The following is a 12,574-nucleotide window of genomic DNA, read 5'->3' on the forward strand; positions in this document are numbered from 1 at the left end:
CTGTAAGCCCTGGGAACAAGTCGCTTATTAAAGGGAAGGATAGTCGAGCCCCGGAACCGCAGGGGAAAAACTCGCACTTGTTTGAATTCACCTCCAGACCCAAACTGAATTAGTTTTCGTAGCGCTACACGGGAAGCCGATTCAGTGTTTCCGCTTTGTAGCGGAAACCGACTACGACGTTCCCTACAACGACCGCTCTCGGCAGACGTTCTGGGGGGTTACCATGACGTGTTAAAGCCGTTCAGTTTAGGTTGAGAGAGAAGGACGGAGCTATGTAACTGCTATAGCTGTGTCCCTTTCTCTCAACCTAAACTGAACGTCTTTAGTACATCATGCTAACCCCCCTGTTCGTCTCCCGGCACTCCATGTATTAAGAGGCCTATCCCTACCTAGTTAGCAATTAGGGTAGTTTATGTCCCTATGTCCTGTATCTACCTTCCAATTCATTTATTTCAAGGATTGAATATTGATAATGATAACTTTAAGTAAAACATAATAAATGATAAACTAAAACTAACTTAAATTATAAATATTCCAAAAGTCCACTAAAAATAATAAATACAGCAACCCAATTATAAAAACCTCATTCAAGTTCAATGTCATTTTGTTTTTATTAAAATGGCATATCCTACATTCCACGCTGTGACATCACAATGCATAAATACCGATTTGGCGATTATGGTAAGGAAATTACGCGCAAACCTTATATATAATAATGTGTATGTATGCAAAATTTTGTATACAAAATGATTCATCTCTCGCGCTTCTCAAGAAATGCAACTTACAGACAACCGCCAGTGCGGTGGTAACATCGAACGAGAGCGCGCGCGTTCCACATTCGAATTTCAAACGCTCGCGGAACTTAAACCGACATTCGAATCGCGTTCGAAATTTAAAAATATAAAAAAGTTCGGTCTTTTTAAATCTCGTAGTGTTTTTGTCATGACTATAAAAATGGGTTTACGGTGTTTTCTGGTGTTAGTGTGTATGATTCATTTTGGTTGTGCACTGGAGTGCCACAACGTTTTTAGCGTAGAAAAAACGACTTGCGATGAGTGTGTCAGATGTGGTGGTATATGGTGTTCGGATCCTAAAGAGGTGAGTAAAATGTCTTAAATTTTTGCATGATGACCTAGACCTACTGATTATTGCTGAACAACATCATAGGAAATTAAAGAAAATTTAACAACGCAACATCATTTTCATCAAAACTTTTTCACACAAGTTTTTGTAGTTTATATACCACTACTAAATATGAAACATATATAGCCTTTTGGCTTTAGGCTCAAACATACTTGGTTTTCTGGGTACATTTTAAAAATTACTATTCCCGCACACACCGTTATTTAAAATATGAGGGTAGTGATGCGGAATAAAAACTTTTAAAAGTTCAATTCTGTTTTAAGGCTTCTACACACGTTGCCACAAATGATATAAGGTTGTTTATATGCTGGCTAAGTAGGAGCAAAGAAGTCACTTGAACGACCAAATTCTGAAATATTTTACAAACCGCATGCGGATTGGTTAGAATTAGAATAGATATTAAAGTCTGGCAAAAAAGAGTAGAAATTAATAAGTAGGGGCGCCCCAAAGAATATAGTACTCACTGGCGCCACTGTCTATGTAAACCGTTTTGCATGTGGCAACTATTGCCACTATTGTTATGAGAATTGAGAAATAGTAAGTTTTGCTATGATAAAAAAAATTAGTTCCATTTCTACTTTTTCCCTTACAGACTGTACAAGTATCATTCTCTACGGAGTCAACGATTGGCATCTTGTATACGCAGCCAGAGCATTTATGAATGAACTTGACCAGTCGTCAAACGGTCGCTAATTGGTCAAATTATTACTCAACCCGACCATTGACTGGGTCAAATGTAGGAATATATATTACTCTACTTACTATGAAGTTTGCAGAATTCAATAACACTTGCAACTATTTCATTCAAAATTTAATTAAAATTTAAAAGTGGTGGTTTGGTGGCTCAGTTGGCAGAGCGCTCGAGTATCGATCCAGAGGCCGTGAGTTCGAGTCTCACCCGAGGTAGACATTTTCCACTTTCAAAATTATTCTAAGCCTAGTGGCATCGATTGCAGACGTTTCTGCTAATCAGAAGTTAAGAATTTAATTAAAATAAAAACGATATCACCACCATAGGTCTACAGACGGTCAACAATATCTGGGCACTAAAAATGGCTGCTTTGTAAAATGTATAGCTCACCGGCAAATGTGTCTTCACAAAACGCGTGCCTTAATTCTTAAACCTAGACGTTGGTGGATTATCGACAAGCCATAACACTTTATTGAAAATGTAGGGACGAAGGTTTCATTCTCATGAAAAATTGAATTTTGCTCCAAATTTTAGTGTCAATATTTAGTGGACAGTCTAGTCTAGTTTAGTGGATAAGCAATATTCCAACTCAAAAAATAACCTTATTCTGATAATGATTACTATTTACTACATACATATTATCAAATTGAGATCACATTTTTAGTTTCAATGGCACTTGTTTACGGTACTTGTTTTCAATCGCTCATACGAAACAACGCCATGTTTAAATGACGTAAATAATATAGTACGATGAGTCATACTATTATACCTACTATTAACTCACAGAATCATGCAAATACACTTGTTCAAACATTGACACATGACTTGAATGTTACGTTGTCAGAATTAGAAAGGGTTTCACTTCGAAAAGTATACATCATTTCACAGAGAAAGCTCGAAAACTGCAGTTTATCACGCCTCTGCGGCATGTACCTTCCAAAATTATTTTGAAATAAACTAACATTGTAAACTGAATCTTGAAATTTGTACATAAGGTTGAGAGAATTCGGATTTGTGCACAGAATAGTGCCCTTATTCCGCAACAGACAATGAGACAGCCAACGCATTTCCCTGACTGTCCATCACGTGGACATTCAAATTAGTTCTGAAGCGACTTGCTGGTAACGTATAAATAATCTCTCGAAAGCGGAACAATGACACTTAACAAGACAGGGGCCTTATTCGAAACACATATATCTGTCAAAGTCGTATCATCTAGTATGGAAATTATGGCCAGATTTCTTTTTCTGTAATGTTTTCTGAATTTTTTAGCTATCGATGCCTTTACGAATGTATCATATAATGTCATAGAGTCGCCACCTTCTTATTTTTATGTCTTCTTGTATGTATAAATTTAGTTTTGTGTGTGTTTGCGAAAAAAAGTGCAAAACTAATAAAGGTACGTACCTATGTACTGTACATGTAATCGATACAAAAATGCCCCATGTTTCCCAGTTTCCATACCTATCTCCATAATCTTATCAACTCCATGTCATCATAATATTGCAGTGTATACTCTATTAAATATGTATGTATAATTTCCTGGAAATCAGAAATCAGGAAGTGGGTCAAATTTAGTGTTCAAGATTTTTCAGATCAACACTAACTGACATACAATAAATACAATACATGACACTTCATAACAGGGCATGTTAAATGAAACTTAAACAAGAAAAATAAACAATATAGGGTTAGTTATTAGTTGAGTGACGTCATCCAATCTGGTGAAGTGTTTCCAAGGGTCAGCACCTCCAAATTTCCTGAGCGACCCCATTTCCCAATATCCGGCGCGGGGAAGGGTAACCGTGCCTATATACATATAAAACAAAGACTCGCATGTCCAAATATTCCACTAGGGAGTTTGACTAATAATGCCTAATAACTGTAACCTTTTACTCGTTGAACCACGCAAGGTTCATTGTTCCATTTATGACAAACATACGGGTTAAAAATGGCATTTTTTTTTCAATGAGTATTCTGTAAAATTGGCTAAAACCTAACTTAAACATACAATTGACCCGCGTCCCGGGTCTTTTCTGATGCAGAGGCTGTCTATGTCCATAGCAATTTTTAATCTAGATGTAATAATTCTAAATATTCTAATCAAACTATTATTTATTGTTTCGTACACTTCAAAGGCTGAAAAAAAAATCGTATTGCTCTAACCTGCGACTACTGTTATAAGTAGTCGTACAAATAATAAGCAGATTAAAATAGAAGTAAATTAGGTACTTTTGTAAACTTATTTCTATGTCATTCCACTCATTCAAACAGCAATTAAAATGTTTACATTTTTTATTAATAATTTAGATACTCAACGACATCTTCCGGTCAATGCTCATAAATATCGAGATGAATCATTCGTGAGTTTCGTGACGACGAACAAAAGCCTGCCGTCATTGCTAATTTTACCATTATTAATAATGAAGCTTCCTTAACCAGTGGCCAAAGGGACAAGGTATCTAATAGTCGAAAAGATATGGTCACTTGAATATATTACGTGTTTCAAACTGCTCTTGTAAGGTATCTAAAATGTAAACAATAAAAGAGCGAAAAGTTTGTTAAGACGATACTATACAGGTCAATTCTCCATACAAACGCTCTCGACTATTTCCTCCCTGATTTTTGAAGATAGAGCAATAATTTTTTCAACACAGATTATTATTATTTTTATCTGTGTCGGATCGTTTTAATTTTTTTGCTATTTTTATTTTAAAAGACCCTAGAGCCAACCAAAAGTTTCTAAAAACGGCCTTTTGCAATATGGCTCAAAAAAAGGTGTGATACTCAAGATCGGTAACAATTAGCCAAAAAATATAAACGGTCCGACACAGATTATTTCATTATTATTCAGATTCTCAAATTCGTTCGGTTTAAATAAGTTTTAAAGGAGGAAACAGTCGAGAGCGCGAAACCTCGATTTTAAAGATTTTTTCGTAATATCTTTTAACTGAGTTGCTCTTAATGGACATTGTTTTCGATAAATCTAGTTAATAACACTAGTATATTTAACTGAAATTCCCAAATTGAAAGGGGGACTCCTTTCCATTTTAGCATTTTCGCTACAGTAGCGTCTTAACTCCAACACGTTTTTCAATGGAAAAAGCAAATGTTTACCAAACAGTTAACAAAGTAATCGTTTCCATAGACTTCCAGTTAACATCCTATAAACGTACACACCGTGCATCTAAGTGTACACCAAACGTGGAAACATCCGCGCACCGTTCCGAGAAATTATAAATACAACTCGACCTAATTTCGTGTTTGGATATTAAAATGTTACACAATTTTTAATGTCAGCAAGTGTAATCGCCGGAACACTTGCATGATCGCTATAGCATGCGTATGCGTTGATATGAGCCACCTTATTCTTGACACATTTTGACACGGCTGTGATTTCGTGGCTAGTATATCTTGAGTCCCAGATTCGTAATGAGTATACGTAATCGATGAACAAGCTCGTTAGTGTGAGGCGTTGGATAGTGAACAACGACCATTATGCTTGTAATCAATCATGTTTTAAATAATGTTCTTGCGCTTGCGCGTCGCCTCTTAATTAGGACCTCTAACCAATTAAAGCTCAGCCATAATCGTGCGCAATATCGTAAACACGTAATGGGATTTTTAATAAAAAGAAATGTCAGAAACTGTGACATTCGCTATCTGATGCTATATGACGAACCCATATTTCGTAAACGAGCGTGAATGTGCCCATTACCACCCATTTACGCCGTGAAATTAATGTCATTCGATGTGACAGGAGTGCAAGTCATTTATTTTCACCTTCGACATTGGCATTTTGATCGGGAGCATTACTTTGGGGCTTCGTTGATGATGATGAAACAGGGTCAGCGAATGTCACGATGCTGGTTCGATTGTAAAGTTTAATTGCTAGCCTTCTTAATGCATCGTTTGTCCTGAACTTACGAGGGGGCCATTAACGATGACAATGGTAATTATCGTTTTATTGGGCATGTTTTGGTTGTCAATAAAAATTATGGTTTGGAGTTTGTTTATTGGAGATAGTGTGAGGTTGTTGATGATTTGCATCGATAAATCCATTCGATGAGTCTCGAGATTTAATGGAAAGCTTTAATTTAGCTGGTATAATCATTCACTTGTCACACGATCGTATACCTACATACTTGGATGATAATTATAATATAATAATTTAAAACGTTACTTTAAGAAAATTTTGTCAGATTGTTTAAATTTTAACTATAAAACTCCCGTGAGACTCAGACATATTAAAATATATTTTAAGTGGAAATGGAGCGAAACATGTCGAGCGTTATATTGACTTAATACGTGAGTAACCCGTTTAAAATATGTTTAAATATTGTTAAAATTGTTTGAAATGTTAACCGATCTGTGATATATCATTGGAACATGCAGTTGAAATGGCTCAATTACCTCATCCGGCCACCGTGCCCGTTTTGGTTCCACGTTCCACTCTGACTGGTTATTCTACCTAATCCATACTAATATTATAAATGGGAACACACTTGTGTGTCTGTTTGTTTGTCCGTCTTTCACGGCAAAACGGAGCGACGAATTGACGTGATTTTTTAAGTGGAGATAGTTGAAGGGATGGAAAGTGACATAGGCTACTTTTTGTCTCTTTCTAACGCGAGCGAAGCCGCGGGCAAAAGCTAGTTGTATCATAAACGTTACTTTTTCGGTAACGACCATAACTAATTTATATTTCTCTAAACTAAAAGATGGATTAACCAATCGAATTGTAATACTATTAGGCGAATTAGAGCAGAATCTAAACCCTTAATTATTAAAAAGTCAAGGTACTGAGGTTGAGCTTGCTTGAAAATCTCAAATTGCGTCTCAATGATGGCTCCTCAAGTCTATCAGAAAAAGCTGAGTTAACTCGAGGAGTACCTCAAGGCTCTGTTATTGGACCACTCTTATTTATATTATATTCAGCAGATGTTACATCTCGCATCATGCACTGCAAATACCACATTTATGCAGATGACATACAAGTATACATTTCATGTAAGCCATCAGATATCAATAGTGCCATACAGAAATTAAATCAGGACCTTACCAGAATATCAACATGGGCCACAGAAAACTGCTTGGTACTTAACCCCAGCAAAACTAAGTACATTGTGTTTGGGAGTAAGCATCAACTGTCTAATGTTGATATTTCGGAGAATGTCATGCTGATGAATGTACCAGTTGATAGAGTGTATGAAGCGCGCAACCTAGGTCTCCTTATGGACTGTGGATTACGATACGAGAAACACATTGCAGAGACTATTAGAAATTGCTTCTACAGACTTAAGGTGTTGTACAAAATTCGTCCATACTTATGTGAAAGCCTGCGCATTCAATTGGTTGAGTCGCTTATACTGTCAAAATTCAATTACGTGGATGTCGTGTTTGGGCCAAGGCTTCTTGCTAAAACTAAAAGACTCATTCAACGTGTTCAAAATGCATGTGCTCGCTTCTGCTTCAACATTCCTTTGAGAGCTCATGTAACCCCGTATCTGAATAGTCATAACATTCTTAAAATGCAACACCGGCGTAAACTTCATTTGGCGTGTTTGCTCTTTGGTGTGCTGAACTTCAAAACCCCTGGATATCTTTTCGATAAACTATCTTGCGTAAAACTCCGTGAGCGCCGTGAGTGCACAAGCCATTTGTTGACGCCACGTCATGCGACTGCCGCTTTCCGAGGTAGCTTCCGGTTTTCTGCCTCTCGTTGCTGGAATATAATCCCACCCCTTTGAGGAACCTGCAAAGTATTCACAGTTTCAAATTAAAGCTTAAACAGTATTTGTTCGATCACCAACTTAACCAAGAAACCTGCGCACTTGACACGAGTTGCCTGTAGTTAATACTCTCTATACTCACCACAATGTTTATGTTCCATCGGCCTGAGAATGGAATCGACAACTTGCAAACCTTATTAAGATAGTTGTTCAATTGGTTTATATTTGGTACAGTTTTGTAATCCATCCTCATTATCACGTCACGTTGTTAAATCTGTTGTCTTGTGTCAATTGTCATCTTTAGTTCATGTAACGTCCGTTGGCGCTAGTACACGAGCGTTTAATGTCACGCCACGCTATATCCGACCGGACTGATTCAGGTTCGGTCGCTATCAAAACATAAAGTCCGTCTAGCATGTTTTTATTCTTGTCATGTTTTTTATTTTTAAATTATGCTTTTTTTGTTCCTTTTGTTTCTTCTTTTGTATGTTATGTTACCTTCCGTGATTTTTCTCACTTAATGGTCTCACCGGAAGACCAGCGCTGGAAGTCGCCAGCAATATGCTGAGGTGAAGCCATTTCGTGGCACTTTATTACTATTTTATGTCAGTGTAAAATTGTTTATTATCTGTGTGCTTTCGAATAAAAATATTCTATTCTATTCTATTCTATTCTATAAAAAGAGGGTCAGAGGTTACGTTCGTCAGTGGCCTGTTTCACGGTGACATTTACACTTGACACTGACAATATTGTGCCAGTTCGTGGTTCGATGAGTTGGAGGACATTGGAGCTCAGTGTAAATATTTACTTGTAAATTTAAGGGACAAGGGGAAATAACAAAACATCAATAAAATTATGTTAGTTAAAATTACATAAAAGCTCTTTTTTATGGTACCGCAAAAGGTGATGAAACTAAACTAATCTCGCTTTTGATACTCCAAATTATTGCTACCTATGTAAAAAGTGTAAGATAAAAGTACCAGAGCTCGACAGTGCACCAGTAGATGAACTTTAAATTTTAAGTAATTTTTAATAAAGTTGACAGAAGGTTGTCATCTATTGAGCATTGAGCATTATTACCGTGTCGAGCACTCGCACTTTTACCTTACGATTTTTAATTTAGTTCCACTGAAATAAAATCCAATTAACATTTGACGGAACTACATTTAATTGCTTTTCTTAACCAATGTCAACAAAAAACCTCGTCAAACTAAAAAAAAACTGCATTCGTATAACTGTAAAGTGCAAATCTATTTCGCAAATGAACTGCCACTCAGTTTTTATCTTCAAAAACACCGCTTTGTAATTAAATGGAAACTTGTCTTAAACGTTACAGTTTACTTTTTACCTAAGATTTGCTTAATGAGGCGCAAAATACGGAATGCCGAAAAAATGTAAACGAACGAACATTGAATTACATTAACGAGTGAAATACAAGCTTTAAATTGAACATTTATTTCATTAACATAAACACAAGTGCGTGTTTAATTTAAACATGTAAAAATATAGTTACAACTTCAATCCAGATGAAAACGTCTTTCTTGGCCTTTCAAAATTTGATGGTTGTCACCTCTTTAAATGTGAGTAAAAGGGGCAGTGAAGAGTACTTGTCATTAGGTGTATGCGCTACTCATAGGGAAGCTCAATAAAGTTAGAGTTACGCCACTTATAAGTTTGGAAACTATAAAGATCGTAAATCCTGAAGAAAGGCCAGGTCAGGAGCACCGGCGAGCATGTATGAAGAATATTATGAAAGCGAAAGTGAAAATCGTATTACTGGAAATCCGAAGTCCCTGCCTACCTGTCCGGCAAACAGGCATGACTATACTATGCATGCATATACATATTATGCATGCTTTTGTTTTCATGTTGAACTCAACTGTACCTAAAATTGAACGTGAAAGCAGCAACATCAAATGCAGTAACACATCAATCAATACAATTAAGGCATTTCACACCATCGCACATTAACACGTTTAGCGTGATCTCCGCGTTTGCTAGTTTGCGCAACGTATATACCTTTACAAAAATCATAAAGATCACAAAGGGCGTTTATCTGACGTTTTGTGGGTCAGGCGCAATCGGCCGATCTGATTGGGAGGACGACCTTAACGGTTCTTTCATCTGACTTTAAAAAGAGGATAAAATTCAACAGACACTTCGCGCTAAATATCTTGCTTGTACCTAATGTCTCTATTCTGCATCGCATATGGTACTTTGAAAACTGCGATGACGGCGATGTGTCTGTGTACGAAATTCTAAACGAATAAAAAGTAGTCAAACCTCAAGTTACGAGTGCATACTTACCAAATCAGACCTTACAATACAAATACCATTAAATGTCTATAACATTTTATTAAGTTCAAAAAACTTCCCGTTTAATATATCACCGTTGAGTCATCTCCAATATACTAAGAACTTTTAAACTAAATTGCTAACGTTGGGGTTGAGCCAAGAAAATGCGACGATTTTTCCGCCACACATACACACACGAGTACCTATAGATATTACTTACTGTCTGCGGTAGTCGTACATTTTAGAAGTCTGGTACGTCTGTAGTCTTACAGGTCATCGACTTGTTAAATGAATCCGTACAGCTGCGTTATAATCTCGAAGGTTCGTTGCTTCTTTCTGGAGCTGTAAAGTGATATAATAGGTTAATTGAATTATTTATAGTTTTGTTACACTGTACCTTTTATTAGTGGTCCATATTGCTAGACTTTTTTCATGATGTGGATTATGACAACAATGTGTTAGTATAAGAGGGCTCTATGGTATGGATGCTCTATTAATGCAGCGGCACAGCTAAGGTGGTGTGGGCATGTCCTTCGTGTAGATGACCGCCGCTTGCCTAAAACTGTGTTCTACTCTGAATTGGTGGACGGCAAGAGCGATATAAGGATGTGCTCAAACGGCACCTGAACGCTTGCAGCATCGACCTTGAGCGTTCGGAGGAGCTTGCTACAAATAGGTCATCTTGGCGATCAACAATCTTCAAGAATATCAAAGTACTTATTGGGGGAAAGCCGCCTCAATACTTTAGATGCCAAACGCCAGCAACGCAAAGACAGACTGTAGCCCTCCTACGTATATACATATGCGTTTGGCCAACTCTATTGTAGCACTTGCCAGAGAGTCTTTAAGATGAAGTTCAGCCTGGCCAGCCATATTAGAGCCCATAAAGGCGTAATCCATAGTTGCTGAGGTCGCCGTCACCGAAATCGATGCATGAGGAGGAGTATATAAGAGTGCGGATGCATTATAAAATTGCATGTGATCAGCCGGTGTATCATGCTTCTAATGTTATCACTTATCCTGTATCCACGTGGATAAGACATCTGTCACTCTCACACTGACATACTTGCCAAAGCGTGACGGATACTTTATCGAAGTGGATAAGTGTTAAAATTGGAAGCATAATTCGCCGACAGCGGGGCGATATTTAACTAATGGACGCACGAATTCGTCACTCAGCAATTCCCGTCAACTTTGTACAATGCCACGTCAGCAAATTTTAATTGATCCTATTTTGTTACCAACATTTAGTAATATAATTCGACTTTCGTAAGATATATACAGGATAATTGTTATAATTAAGAAAATATAGATACTAGAGAACCTTAGTGACGAAATAAAACTTAATAAAATCTCAATTAATCAACAAAATCTTGGTAACAAAATAGGAATTAATAAAAACAAATTTAACTTTTCCCTTAATTTTTGTACAAAGTTGACGGGAATTGCTGCACTACAAAATCTATGGAAACGGCGGAAAATGTTATAAAGTGATTATCACTTATTAACTATGCTAATATTGCATATGCACGCAGTAATTTTATTCTCCTTGTTGTACTGCATAAAGCGGGTTTGTATGATGATATCATATTACGAGGAATTCCAACTAAGAGTTCTGAGAATTTCCCATGAGGCTGGTAATTTTCACAATTAAAAATACAGTGAGATGTAAAAAGAAAATCCCGCATAGTTAGTATAGCTGTTAGTTGAACGATAAATTGTTTTGGCCGTAGCCCATTTTGTCAAAGCTACAAGTTACAATTTACAAGTGGTATGAGGTGAAAAGAGACTTCTGCTTGTAACTTGTAAAGTTTTGGTTTGAGAATAGGGCCACCAGTTCAAGCATTGAGCGCTTTTAGTTGAGTTAAATCTGTATACTATCGTACATATCCTTAAAAATGTTCGGATAATCATGTCCATATAATTAATTTCTAATAGCAGGTCAGCATTCCACGTAAAGTGGAGGTAAATGAAAATGTGACTTATATTTTACTTAGAACGCATTATATATTACATAGATTAACATCACATGCAGTTAAATTATTTATGTTTTATGCGGAAAAAAATGCAAACTTAAGCATACTAAAGAGAACATCGGTCGTTGCTCCACTGTTCGACTCTCAAGGTAGGTCGTCGACGCCTTACGTCCCACATTCGCTTTCCTGCTACTAAATACATCTCTTCTGGGTATCTTCATAAAATACATTTTAACACTTTATTTGAGTCCTTTCCCTTCTGCTTATTGCAATGAGAGTCAAAAGAGTCTATAAGACCAAGTTCGGCCTGGCCAGTCACATAAGAGCCCATAATAGGCAAATTAATTCATAATCTGCTGAGGTCGCCGTCATCGAAACCGACGAGGAGGACTATATATTATATATATATATATATATATTGCGATGTACATTTGGCCCAGTACAAGTGATCATTTTAGATGTAAAAGAAACAGAACTCGTTATTGGATTAAATGGAATCGTCATAGTTGGTCATAGTAAGATTTTTTTGAAGAAAGACGAGCAGCAAATTGCAGCTCATCATCATCCTCCTTGCATTATCCGGGCATTCGCCGCGGCTCATGAGAGCCTGGGGTCCGCTTTGACAACAATACTAACTACTAATAATGCGGTCACCGTAATATGTACAACGACTAGTACTGCGCCTGCTACAAAACTGCATTTCGATGCTGAACTCAACTTCAACACTTTGTCTTTGG

The 12,574-nt window shown here is 36.9% G+C and overlaps 1 protein-coding gene across 4 annotated transcripts in view; it reads left to right on the forward strand.

The window, feature by feature from the left end:
* Positions 1–12,574, forward strand: part of LOC125227304 (integrin beta-3-like) — a 77,471-nt gene that overhangs the window by 9,274 nt on the left and 55,623 nt on the right. For 3 of the 4 annotated variants that reach the window (XR_007177171.1, XM_048131586.1, XM_048131585.1), the window contains exon 1: positions 806–1,098. The exons of the other annotated variant lie outside the window; for it this stretch is intronic. Coding sequence is in view for 2 of the 3 variants with exons in the window: in XM_048131586.1 (XP_047987543.1) it covers positions 943–1,098 (156 nt within the window). In the remaining variant the exon portion in view is untranslated. Of the gene's footprint in view, positions 1–805; positions 1,099–12,574 lie in introns of those variants that run through there. 4 annotated transcript variants of the gene reach the window in all.

The sequence above is a fragment of the Leguminivora glycinivorella genome, chromosome 6 (assembly GCF_023078275.1).
Source record: "Leguminivora glycinivorella isolate SPB_JAAS2020 chromosome 6, LegGlyc_1.1, whole genome shotgun sequence".
Classification (NCBI taxonomy): Eukaryota; Metazoa; Arthropoda; class Insecta; order Lepidoptera; family Tortricidae; genus Leguminivora; species Leguminivora glycinivorella.